The sequence below is a fragment of the Lycorma delicatula genome, chromosome 3 (genome assembly GCF_047948215.1).
Source record: "Lycorma delicatula isolate Av1 chromosome 3, ASM4794821v1, whole genome shotgun sequence".
Lineage (NCBI taxonomy): Eukaryota > Metazoa > Arthropoda > Insecta > Hemiptera > Fulgoridae > Lycorma > Lycorma delicatula.
Genome location: NC_134457.1, coordinates 87,417,823 through 87,431,352, shown reverse-complemented (window position 1 = coordinate 87,431,352; position 13,530 = coordinate 87,417,823). Strand labels below are relative to the sequence as shown.

The 13,530-nt window shown below is 36.4% G+C and overlaps 1 protein-coding gene across 3 annotated transcripts in view; it reads right to left on the bottom strand.

Annotated features, from left to right (window-relative positions):
- Eps-15 (Epidermal growth factor receptor pathway substrate 15) overlaps window positions 1–13,530 on the bottom strand; it is a 190,279-nt gene that overhangs the window by 136,474 nt on the left and 40,275 nt on the right. For all 3 annotated transcript variants that reach the window (XM_075360152.1, XM_075360150.1, XM_075360151.1), the window contains exons 3-4: window positions 8,939–9,028; window positions 3,522–3,665 (exon numbers count right to left, since the gene is read on the bottom strand). In XM_075360152.1, coding sequence (XP_075216267.1) covers window positions 3,522–3,665; window positions 8,939–9,028 — 234 coding nt within the window. The remainder of the gene's footprint in view (window positions 1–3,521; window positions 3,666–8,938; window positions 9,029–13,530) is intronic.

Here is a 13,530-nt window from a genome sequence, read left to right as displayed (position 1 = left end):
TAAATATGTTTTATATACAATAAATGTGTTTTTACTTTTTTTACTTACCTCAAAACTTTTGAAAACAAATCACCCATTAGTACATTATACTCCATTAAAAGGCATTAGAACATAATAAAAATACACCGGGTAAACAAAAAAGTCACAGTTTTAATTTGCTATAACACCTCTTGGATGTGGTGTATACCTACCTCTTGCATGAACGTTCACTTAAGACTACAATCAAAGAGCAAAAAAGACAGTTTTAGTTGTGTGCATGACTGCGGGATACTGATTCCCTCTACTTTTCTGCTTGACAGTGCCATTAGCAAATATAGAAAATCCAGAACAGAAAACATTCTGTGTTTTGCAGTTTGCTAAATGTGAATTTGTAGTTACACTTCAACAAGGCAAGTTTACAGTTTTTATTTTTTGCTGTAGCAAACATAACAGATTTGCTTATGTAGATATAGTGTGTACATGCTTCTTTTCTTAACTGTATGATGGACCAAAGAATTTCATTTGGCAATATAGCGTGTCTTTTCACTGGCATAACTCAGTAGGGATTGTTTGAATGAAGTTTTCCCCAATCCCAGGATCGATCCGATACAGACCAAATTACAGAGCTTATTTGAGTGGCCTCCAAGGTCACCTTATCTGACCTCATGTGCTTTTTGCTTAGGAATTTTATAAAGTATTTGTGTATGTGTATCCACTACCTAATGATATAACTGATTTGAGACAAAGGACTGAAGCAGCAGTCACTTCCATTACTCCAGACATGCTTGTTAAAGTATAAGAAGAACTCTCTTATTAGCTAGAAGTGTGCCGCAAGGCGAATAGGTGCTCACATTGAACAATTGTAAGGAAAAACTGTAAGAGTTACTCTTTCATTTTATTTGTGAATCATTACTGTAAGTCAAAATTAAGTGATATTAAATAGCTTTAAAATACCAATATTCTTTTTTAAAACCCTGTACTTATAATTATAAAATAATGATTTTTCTAAAGTTAATACTTATAAGACCCATATTCCTCTGTACCAATATTCTGTATTTATTATATTATTAAAAACCAATTTTAACAACCCAAGTACTGAATTACAAAGTAAATGAAATTATACTTACCTCATTTTTCTTTTCTTTATCCCAATGGCACTTTCGTGGGATCCTGCACCAACAGTTGTATATAAATTACAGAAAATTACATAACAAAATATAACAATTTTTTTTTTTTAGAAAAAATTAAGAGATTAAAATATCAAAATTAAAATTACTATCACATACAGAAAACATGAAGTTAATTACATAAATAAATAATTGCATATACTTAAATATGACATCAATTAAGAATTAAAAATAAAAATTAATTTTAAAAATAAAATAATTAGAAGATTTATACTGTGTAACCTGGCTGTATAACCTGTATAAGCCAGCCAATTCACAGGTTATACAGCCAGGTTACACGTTATAAATCTTCTAATTATTTTATTTTTAAAGTTAATTTTAATTTTTAATTCTTAATTGACATTATATTTAAAGATATGTTTTCTATATATGAGAGTAATTTTAATTTTAATCTTTTTTCTAAAAAAAAAATTGTTATGTTTTGATATGTAATTTTATTACATATACCTGTACTTGGATTGTTCAAGTTGGTTTTTGATTATACAATTACATAATAATAAAGATTTTATATAGAATTAAATGATTTTAAATTGCCCTGAGAGTTATAACTATGAAATTCTCCCACCTATGATTATAAAAAATAAAATCAATCAAATAAATAATAATACAACATTGCTTTAGATAGTCCAAATTGAGAATCAAAAGTAAGCTTGAAAACAGTTAAATCACTAACTTAATACTTACTTAGTATAGCTTAGATTTTTTTTGCCAGAGGTTTGTTAGAAAATTAATTCTAAGAGTAAGCAATCCATTCCCCTTTTCAAAAACTTATAACAGCCAAATTTAAATAAGCCAATTGTAAGACTATGACTGAACTACACTACATTTTTTGAAATCAATCAGTGCTTGAAGGTCGTGCCACTTCCTCACCTCACCAACTCTACTCATCCCAGTTGTTTCCCTTACCGTCAGTTGTTTATTGTTATTATAAGTGGTTCTATGTATTATGATTTGTTACCTAATTTTTTGAACTCCAAAAGTTTATCATTCAATAACAATAAATTAGCTTTAATTTCAACCACTAATGTTTTGAAAAAGACTATTTTTCTGCCACATCACAAGATATAATTTAAGAAGTGAATTTTGAGATTTGAGGTATATTTTTTTAATACAATAAATATCTGCAGGAGAATTTATTACTCTGTTATAGTGATATATAGAAACAAAAATGTCATTGTTCTTTTTAATGTCTGTTAATGTTTTTGTTAATATGACTGTTTTATATAATGTCTAAAGACATTACTTGTATTATTAAATACAGTAATAAACAGATAAATTAAAGTGGTTTTCAATGATAAAGTGCTTGTTTCATTTAGATGAATAAATAAATGACAAATATATTTATTACTAAAGAAAAATGTTTATAAATAGTTTGGAAGTGCAGCTCAGTATAAAAAAGTAGTTTATTATGAATAAACCTTTTAAAGGAACTTATAGCAAGTAAAACTTTAATATTACTCTTAAATAAGCAAATAGCAAATTTGTCAAGTGAAAACAAGCTATCTCTGATTTACTGCATACTGTAAATAACTTTAATTTATCTTTTAACAATCCTAATAATTTGAAAAACTGTGAGTGAGTAGTTTATTCTACTATTAAAACAATTAAGTAATTTAAATAACACAAAAACAATAGGCACTGTTAAATTATAAATGCTGGGCTTAAATATTAGTAAATATATTCATAATAATATATATTTTTTGTTATTTTTATATTATTATTATTGTTATAATTTTTATATATTACTATTATTATGGTATGTGTGTGTGTGCACGAGCATGCACACACATACACATGTATGCATGTTTTGTATTATCTATTATAAACTTTTGCTATTTTATTTTAGGTAATGAAGAATAAAATATTCTAAGTAAAATCTATTAAAGAATTGTAATAGATATTTATTTATATTAGATTGTAAAACAATTATTTTAAAAATTGAATTTTGTGTTAGTTAAGTATTAAAAATTAAGTGAAATTTAAGAATTAAAAATTACAAATTTGTTTATTTCATGTATATTTTTTTTTGTTAAAATTTTCATAGGTGTTCTGATTGTCGCTGCTAAATTTAGAATTGTTACTTTTTAATTATCATTTTGTCGACTGTTTATTTTATAAGCTTAATTTATTTATTTTATTCCAGATGTTTATTTTTTTTCTATTAGAATAAAATTACTCCATTTCTTGGTAACCAGTTCCCAAGTCATTAACTTTTGGTGTTGAGCTAGGAAGTACAAGTTTTTTATGTACTTACAATTTATATATTCTTTGTAGTTTAATAATAAATAAAAGGCAACTTTATTGCAAAAAATATTGTTTTTAAATAAAATTATAAAAATTATTAGCAATACTTACCATCTTGGGTGGTGGCACATCTGTAGTAGTACTGAGTACATTGACTTCTTTTCCCGACTGAGCAAGAGAGACTAGTTTAAGGGCAACAAAAAACCCAGCCTTATTTAGATAACCTTTACCATTTGGATCAGATAAATCCCAAATCTGTAAAATAATGTTTAAAAAACACATTCAAATCAAAAAAATACAGCATATATTATATATATATATACACACACATACACACACACACACACACACACACACACACACACACACACGATCTGTAAATAAAGTAATGAGACTAACTTTTTTTGGCAGCCAAATTGGCAACTCTGTAAAGTTACTAATAAACATACGGTTATATGAACAGCTGATTTAAATTAGGTACTAATATTTTTAGTTTATTATTGCCACGTGACACGTAAACAAACTTTTCGTGAAACGAGTTTTTGTTGGTCGTTACAAAAATGAATGATACTAAATTATGAACAATGTTGTGCTATCAAGTTTTGAGTTAAACTATGTGAGAATGCTACTGAAACTTTTTCAAAATTGAAAAGGGCGTATGGAGATGACGCTCTGTCATGAGCCCAAGGTTTTAGATGGTTTAAAGCATTTTCAGATGGCTGGGAATCAGTTGCAAAAAAAGTTTATGCAAAATTGGTCCCAAAAAACCACACTGTTGAACAGGAAAACAACAGAGTGGAAGTGTGCCACGATCTTCTAGGGCAAAATGAAACTGATTCTGATTTTCTAAAAATATGTTATTACTGGTGAGAATCTTGGATATTTAAGTACGATCCAGAAACAAAATCCCAGGGCAAGGAGTGGCACACTTCAAACTCACCACGTCCCAAAAAAGCAAAAATCAGCAATCAAGACCATGTTAATTTGTTTCTTTGATACTAATGGTATTGTCCATAAGGAGTTTTGCCTGCACGACAGACTGTAAATGAATATGTTTACAGAGAAATTCTTGAAAGACTGCGGAAAAGAGCTGCCCGCGTGAGCCAGCCATCAAAGACAACTGGATGCTGCATCATGACAATGCACCTTGTCACATTCCACTCTCAATTAATGAGTTTTTGGCAAAGAAAAACAACCCTGTAGTTCATCAATCACCTTATTCACCTGACTTGAGTACTGACAATTTTTCCCTGTTCCCGACCTTAAAAAAACACCTCAAAGAACACCATTTTGGAACATAAAAAAAAAATGTAACCGACCATCTGAAGGATATTCTGGTTTCTGAGTTCCAAAACACTGCTATTAAGAGTGGGAAAACCGTTTGAAGCGTTGTGTGCTTCTCAAGGGAACTATTTCAAAGGTGATAGAGTCCACATAATTGATTTGTAAATTAGATGTTTTTCTGAACCAGTTTCATTACTTTATTTGCAGACATAATTCAAAGAAAAATAATTTACAAAAAAGTGAACTTAAAAAGATGTCCAAATTTTTTTGGTAATATTTAGTAAATTACAATAAAATAAATAAGTACTGTTTCTCATTTTCATTCATTAAATTAAACTGAATTGCATTAAAAGGAAGAATTAGGACTGTAAGGTTCTCCAATATACTTAACCCATTTACATAAAATACTAACAGAAAACAATTATAATTTTTTTTTAAATGTTAAGATGTGTAATAAAATGTAAGATCTCTTTATAAAATCTTTAAAATATCGGTCTCTTAAATCTACAACCAAAATATAAATGAAACATTTTAACTGATCTGTTGTAAAAAGAGAAATCATAAAAAAAATATGTGATAAGTGGAAAAATAACTGACAGTATACACATAACCAAAAACACATTATAAGAAAACAACAATCAAGCCTACACATAATCAACATCATTACAAAACCAATTGTCACTCAAGATATCTGTAAAATAACCACAACCTAAAAGGACCTAATTATAAGGTAAAAATTGCTCCTTCTAATGATAGCCATTATCAAGAACTACAAACACTATGTGTCAGATGCAGTGATTTCAAATTTTTTTTTTCATTGAGCTGAATATACTACTGCAGAATAATCTAAGCTCATCAAAATACAAGTGCTAAACAGGTCTGCAGACAGAAAGCAGTACAGACTAGTGCTTCTTGTACCTCAACTGACTTAAAAAGTTTTCTTTTCTGAAAGTGAGTCTTCTTAGGAATAAAAGCAACCTGTGCTAGGTTTACTAAGACTGAAAAGAATAAAATTTTCTCTGTTGACTTCATTCATTAAAACAAAAATATACTGATGGATACATTAGCATCCAAAACCACCAAACTGTATGAGTATGCAGAATGCATCTTCACTCCTGTCACCCGCAGGAATTGGCTGTAAAGTGAGCATTATTCTATAAGGCAGCATTTCTTTACAATCATACGAAAGACAAAGATAAGTTGGTATAAAGCTACAAATTACTACTCTACTACTTTCTGTAACTCTGATCAGATGTTCAAATGCATTCCAACATGAATCATAACCAATAAAGAAGCTGCCTAAAATGATGGTAAATGCAGCTAATAACTCTTTGGAAGATTTTAAATATTAATGTCTGAAGCCAGAATAAATCTAATGATTAGAACACATAGCACAATGTAAAAAAAATGAATCCCTTTCTATAGTAGATAGTACATTATACACACACTGTCTCCATTCATTACAGATGCATGATATAAACTAAATCTTTTCAGCTAAAAAAAAAAAAAAAATCAACATAAATAAACAAAAAACAACTTCAATAAAGCAAATGTAGTTCGAATTAACTAGCTTTGATAGTTTAATTAGTGTCTGTCTGTTTACTCTTTTTTCTATCTTCCTAGGACAACTCACATTTTTCTACACCAATTTGTTTATAATCCAAGGAGGTAAACTACACTTAAGGGTGCTTTTATATGTTTATTTCTCTATTTTAAGACAAGCGCCTAAAAATGGTAGAAAAAAGTAATCCAAAAATGTTACTAGTAACAAAGAAACATACAAATTTTCTTTGTTGACTGGTCATTGATTTTTTTAATTTATTGTAAAACAGTAAAAAGAAAATTAAGGATAAAAAACACTTATAATCAATGTCAGGGAAAATCCAACATAACATTTAATGCCATATTTCAGCAGCATTTTTAAATTAATATACCTCTGCCCCATGCTGTGCTTACTATTGGCGAGCGCAATGCTAGCCAGTAGTTGTTGGGGAAACTTGCGGTACACATATGTGCTTGCACATGCATTTGCCTCATTACCACACCAGCTGACCACGCAACATGCCCACCATAGTGGTGCTGTCACTCCACCACTTGCAGGTGGTTTTGTAAGCTAGTGTCAGGTGGCATAGTAGTGAAAGTGGATCCAGATGAGCATCGCTCAGTGAGAACTCCCTCGACCACGGTGACAGAAGACAACCAACACCAACAATCACTGCAGAGCTTTGGAGGGCACCACACTATAGCAGATGTTCTAGTGAAGATCCACTAAGGGAAGGGAAAGCTCAGTCAGATTCCAATGGACAAGCCACAACTCCCTAACTACCAGCTGCTGGGCCAAGCCGATTTTGCCAGACCAACAGCCCTTTTCAGGACTATCTCATCAACATACAAACAGCCCTTTTCAGGGTCACCACTACAAAATTCCAAACAGCCCTTTTCAGGGTTACCACAAGATTTTAAGATGTCACATGTTGTTAAAGCCATTCAGCGACAGTTTAAATCTTCATGGGTGGGTTAACATGTTCATATATTTTGCTCAAAATTGTCAGGTATTCCTCAAATTGAGAAAATAAGTAAATCTGTTGAATTACACTACAAGCAAAGGTTTCAAATACTTGCCTAGGATAGTTTTTTTTTTAGATATCTGAGTAAATAGAATAGATTAATTGTATTTTTACTATCAGATGGATGACGGGGTTTTTTTTTTAAATGACTCACTGAATTTTTAACCAAACTTAAAATGAAATATTTCATGCAATTTTTCTGTGCATCAAATTCAATTTTCTCAATATTTTTTTAATTACTACAGAAAGAAGTATCTGACAGTTTAACATAACCAAGTAAAGTCAACTGTTGTTAATAAACCATTAAAATTGTCATCAATTGGAGTATTTAAATTGCCATCAATTTAATTAATATTTTGTCACAACAGTTCCTTCAGAGAAAGATAATCTTAGAAATCCTCCTTAGAACTGTTCACTCTCATACATGAAGAGTTGTGTTCTCATAATCCAACTAATCAAATTTTACAGAAATATTTTTACATATTCATGAAAAATTAAAAAGTATTTTAATTACAATCTGTCCTTCTAAGTCGTATACAAAATACAGCTGTTTACTCATTAAGCAGTGGAAGGATAAACTGATTATATGAACGAGTAATGTTTTACCACACTAATCGAATAAGCAGGCATCATATAGTTCTTTCAATTTCATTGTTAATTAAAAAATTCTGTTTTCAATAAAAACATACAAAACAAATAAATTTCAGTGAACTGAATTAATTGCAAGTGGTATTAGAAATAACCTGGGGACTGTACTTCTATATATAGAAACTGCACTTTATAACAAAGCTGCGCAGAATATTGCAAATCAATCCGATATGTGCTGCAAATTTGAAAAATTCGCTAACAAAAATTCAATTATCATTTCTAGGATCATCACACAGGATGAAAGTTGGGTTTTAGCTTCAATTCAAAGACAAAACCAGGATATCAAAGTGAAAGAGCCTGTAGTTACCAAAACTAGTAGATTTTAATAGTAACTTGGTGTTTATCAACGTCAAAAGCACAATCACCAAGAATTTGTTCACTTTTTTATCAAGTAATTTATGATTTGAAATGCAATGTTTTGAATTACCCGTGAGAAGAGAACAGAACTGAGACAAAAATGAAAATGGCTGTTGCACTGTAACCGTGTATATCCTCACATCTTACAAATAATGCATATTTTACTCAAAACAAGGTACGTGTACCATACTGTCTGTACTCTCCTGACATTTCTCCTTATTACTCTGACTCATTCTCCAAAATTTAACATTGAAAAATGTGCTGCCACCACTTTAACAGCATAAAAGATTTTTTTGTGCGTGTACTTTTGTACAAACACACTGCAAGCAGTAAGCATGACATTTAGGAAAAGGAATTCATCAGTGCTTTTGAGACAACGGGATCATAATATATGTTCTAAAGTAGGTTCTTTCAAAGAGGCAGCCGTTTAAGTAATGTAAGCTTATTCCTTTTTTTCAGAACTTCCCGGAACTTTCTGTTATCACCTTCAATTAAGCTTTTCTTTTGACAATCAAATTATAGTTACACATGCTAAAAAAAAATATGAATAAACACCCAAAGACAAAACAACAAAGTCTATATTCTAGAATTAAATATTTACAAGAAAAACTAACATTTAAAAATAAGATAAATACGTAAAATATATTTAAGTACAATTATACAATAACTTACTTTACTAAGAATAATATCAGAAAGACCAGACTTTTTCAAAAATTTTGCTGCATCAACTGCTCCAACAGTTCCTTGATTTGTGGGATCAACCTAGAATTACAAACATATATTTATCATTTTTTCATGTCAGAATAGTATAAGCAAACAATGAAACAAGTAGAAGGATGAAGCCACAGATGTAGAAAACACTTTCATTAACATAATAATACGTATTAAGTATGGTACAGTAAGAATGATGTTAAGTTTAATATCGAACACAAGATGAATGATACTTATGTAATAGTTTATTTTACTTATGTAACAGTATATTTTCTACACACATTCCATAAATATAAAATTGTTCATCCAATGATATAAAATATAAATTCAAGATTTAACTATTTTTAATAGGTCATTCTACCTTGACTTTCAATTGTATAAAAATGATTATGACTAATGATAGAAGTGACAAATCTAAGCCAGGAATTGAACCTGAACCTTTGATATATAACTTTTGCTTTGACAACTGAGTTTCTTAGATTTCTTTCATTAAGAATAACTAATGAACCCACTTCCTACCATTTCATTCATAGCCACAGCCTTTTTCTCCTCAGTAATGTCAGAAAATGCAACATTGGCATTACACAAAAATTACTATAATGTACACCAATAGTGCCAACAACATTATTTTGAGACAGAAGTACAAGGGTCGTTCAGAAAGTTCTTGGCCTGACAGAGTTGACACAAGTATGACCAAGTGATTATATATGTGGAGTACGATCCTTTATTTGGTGTGCTATATAATTTCAGATAGATGTGTTTAGTTGCTTGTTTGTGGTGATTGAGTAAAGCAAAACTAGTTTTGAAATTTATTGAAAAATGGGATTCCATCCTTGGCTCTTGTAGTGAAAGGTTGTGTTTTATTGTGCTCTGTGAATTGTCAGTTGTAACCAGTCCAGCCAGGTGTTCAACAGTTCTTCTACCTGCGGCGCCAGACAATGTGAGAAGGGTCTGCTAGGACATCAGCCGGGCGGCCAGCTACCTGGACTACAGGCCAGTCACATTAAGAAAAGGATAATCCTTTTCTTAATTTTACTTTTATCCTATTCAATATTTCTAATAATGTAAAGTGAACTCTTGTAGTCATTGTGAATACATTAAGTAAATAGCCTATTATTATAGGACTATTGTGCTACTTTTAAAATAATTTTATTTTTTAATTGATTTTCTTGTCAGTGATTTTATTTTACAGCAAGTGTAGATTAAGAAGTGTAAATTAAGTTTAATTTTAATTTTAATTTTTAAATTTTTCTTCCTTATTTTCCTCAATGGAAGGAAAAATAAGGCCTCCTCCACCCCGTTCTCCCACCACGGAACTGTCCGACGGTGGAGAGGAAAGCGGGTCTGGCGCTAGGAAGCGCCAGAAACGCCGGGACTCCGCGCCTCCTATGGAGGCGGAGCCCGTAGCGGGCTGCAGCAGCTGCCAACTCGCAGGCTGATGATGGGGCCCCATCACAGCCTGCTACCGTCAGGCGGGAGAAAATCCCGCCGATAATGCTGGACTGCCCGAAAGAGTGGCCAGCATTGGCGAGGGACATAAAGTCGAGGATTGGGGGGCGCCTGGTGGCTAAAAGCACCGGGCTCTCGATAAGGCTGCAGCTGGGCAGCGAGGCGGATTACCGGGCGGTGCAGAGTTTTCTGCACTCGAAGGGAATCGCCTTTCACTCCTTTCAGCTCCCGAAGGACAGGGAGCTGAAGGTGGTTATACGGGGGATCCCCTATGGGGCTGCCCCGGAGGAAGTAAGGGAGGAACTGACCTCCCTTGGCTATGAGGTGGTTTCGGTTAAGAAGCTCCTCACAAGGGACGGTCGGGAAACCCCGACCTGCCTAGTGGCCCTTAAGAGGACCCCTTTGGCCCGGGCCATTTATGACCTTGGCAGTATTTTTTACTGCAAGGTCGCAGTGACTGCATTTGTGTCACGAGGGGGGCCACCCCAGTGCCACAGATGCCAGAAATTTGGACACTCGTCCAATTACTGCCAGAGGGCCCAGCAATGCGTAAAGTGTGGTGGAAACCACGACACTTCTGCCTGCGTCAAGCCGCGTGAGGAACCAGCCTCATGCGTCAACTGTAAGGGGCCACATCCGGCCAATTACAGGGGCTGCCCCTATTATAAGGAGCAGACAAACAAAGTCAAGGGACTTAAAAAGCCCGCGACTTTGGACGGCCGCAGCTGGGCCCGTGTTGCCGGTGGGGGAAAATCAGTCCCCAAACCGGAGGTGCCGACACCTGTGGCCAAAGCGGTCGTGAAAAAAGGGGAGGTACCCTCCCCAACACCCGCCAAGCCAAAACCGGCGGCAACCACCAAGAAGGTGGTGAAACAAAAGGCGGCGACAAAGCCGGCCCCGGCGAAGAAGGCCAAGCCTTCCTCGACGGGAAAGGCAAAGCCTGCTCCGGCTGGGAAGGCCAAGCAGGCTGTTAAAAACACTGTGGCCCCGCGCCCCACCAAAAGGGCGGCCGCGCCAAAAGGCACCCCCAGCGGCAATCCGAAACCGGCTACCCCGTTGGAGACCACTGGCATGGACTTCCTGTCGCAGATGACAGTGAAGGATATCCTGCCAGATATCATGATGGTTTTGCCACGCCTGCTCCAGGCAAAATCTCTCAAGGACTGTATTCAGTCCTTAATAGAGTGCCTCATGGCTGTACTGTCCAGGTATGGTTAGGCCCACCCTCAGACTCTTGCAGTGGAACGCCAACTCAGTAGTAGGCCGGACGGAGGAACTATGCCGTCTGGCCGAGGATCTACTGATAGACGTGATACTGTTGTCTGAGACGTGCTTGAACCCAAACAAGCAACTGACCCTTCGGAACTATTTTACATATAGGACGGATAGGCCAGTTCGACCCGGATCTCGCACCTCTGGTGGAACTGCGGTTTTAGTCCACAGACGCCACATGCATACGCGCGTTGTTCTTCATACAAACGTGATGGATCAAACGTGTGTGCATGTGGAGCATCTGGGCACGGTGTATCGGCTGGTTTCGGCTTATAGCAAGCCGAACGACGCGGTAACCGGCGCAGATCTGGATGCCGTGCTGGAAAATTGGGATGGGCCCGTGATACTCATGGGCGACCTCAATGCCAAACACGTGTCATGGAACAGCATTCTGACAAATCCGAATGGCAGATTGCTGTACGAAAGGGCGAGAGCCCGCCGCTTGGTCGTCGTAGGCCCTGAGGTGCCCACGTTCGTGCATCGCTCAGGCAGATCTAGGCCTGACGTGCTGGATATCGCAGTCATGAAGGGGGGTACCCTCCCATTCATGATTGAAACGATAGAAGACCTCAGCTCGGACCATTCCCCTGTCCTGTTGGAACTAGGTCAGGCAGGGGGTGGCCGAGATCCCCCGCCTATACCCCGAAGGTCAGTCAACTGGAAAAGGTTCTACGAGACCCTCCAGCGGGAGTACAGGCCGGTAAATCCTGAGCTCCTGAACACCCCGGAGGAAATCGATTACACTGTCGGGCGCGTCACGTCGTCAATGACCGAGGCCCTGGCAGGCAGCTCATCGGCCAAAACTCGAGCAGTTGTTCGAAACGACCTCCCTCCTCATATCTCCGAAGCCATAACGGAGAAACGACGACTGAGGAGGAGATATCGAATCACCCTGTCCCCCGCTGATAAGCGGGCCTTTTATAATCAAACGGACAGGGTAAAACAACTGCTGACAAGCCATCGAGAGGATTCGTGGAACGAATACCTCGCCTCGGTCTCTGACGACATCTCCTCGGTGTTCAGGTTGAACAGGAGACTGCGAGAAGGGAAGAAGCCTCGCCATCCGGTTGTGGGGCAGCGAGGTTTTCTTGCATACTCGGAGGCGGAGAGGGCCGAGGTATTCGCCGATACCTTGGAGGAGCAGTTCACTCCAAACCCCCCTCCCTCCCCGAACGACGAGCACACAACCGAGGTGGAATCCTTTCTTGTAGATTATTTCTCACAGGTGGAGGACGCCCCTCTAGAGATTGACCAAGTCACTGAAGCGGAAGTTTCCGCAGCCATTAAGGCCACAAACCCCGACAAGGCCCCGGGTGTCGACGGGATCAGCGCCCGTGCATTCCGGAACATACCGGCCTCCGTGATTACAGCAATTTCGGTGATATTCACGTCCATTTTGTACGTTGGATATTTCCCGAATTGTTGGAAAACGGCCAAAGTCGTATGTTTACCCAAACCGGGGAAAAGTTTACTTTTCCCACGGAATTATAGGCCAATCTCCCTGTTACCGGTATTGTCTAAGTTGTTCGAGAGGATTTTTCTCGAAAAACTGAGGCGATACATGGAGGGAGAAGTGCGGCCCGAGCAATTTGGGTTCAGGGAGGGTCACTCAACCACCCTCCAACTGGTAAAAATAATAGACGACCTTGTCGGAGGCCTGAACAGGAAACGGGTGACTGCAGCCGTTTTTCTGGATGTGGCCAAGGCCTTTGACAAAGTTTGGCATAGCGGGCTGCTTTATAAGCTAGCGCGATCGACGATCCCGTACCGCTATGTCAGACTGATGCGGTCATATCTGCTAGACCGACATTTTGTCGTGCGCGTAGGGGAAA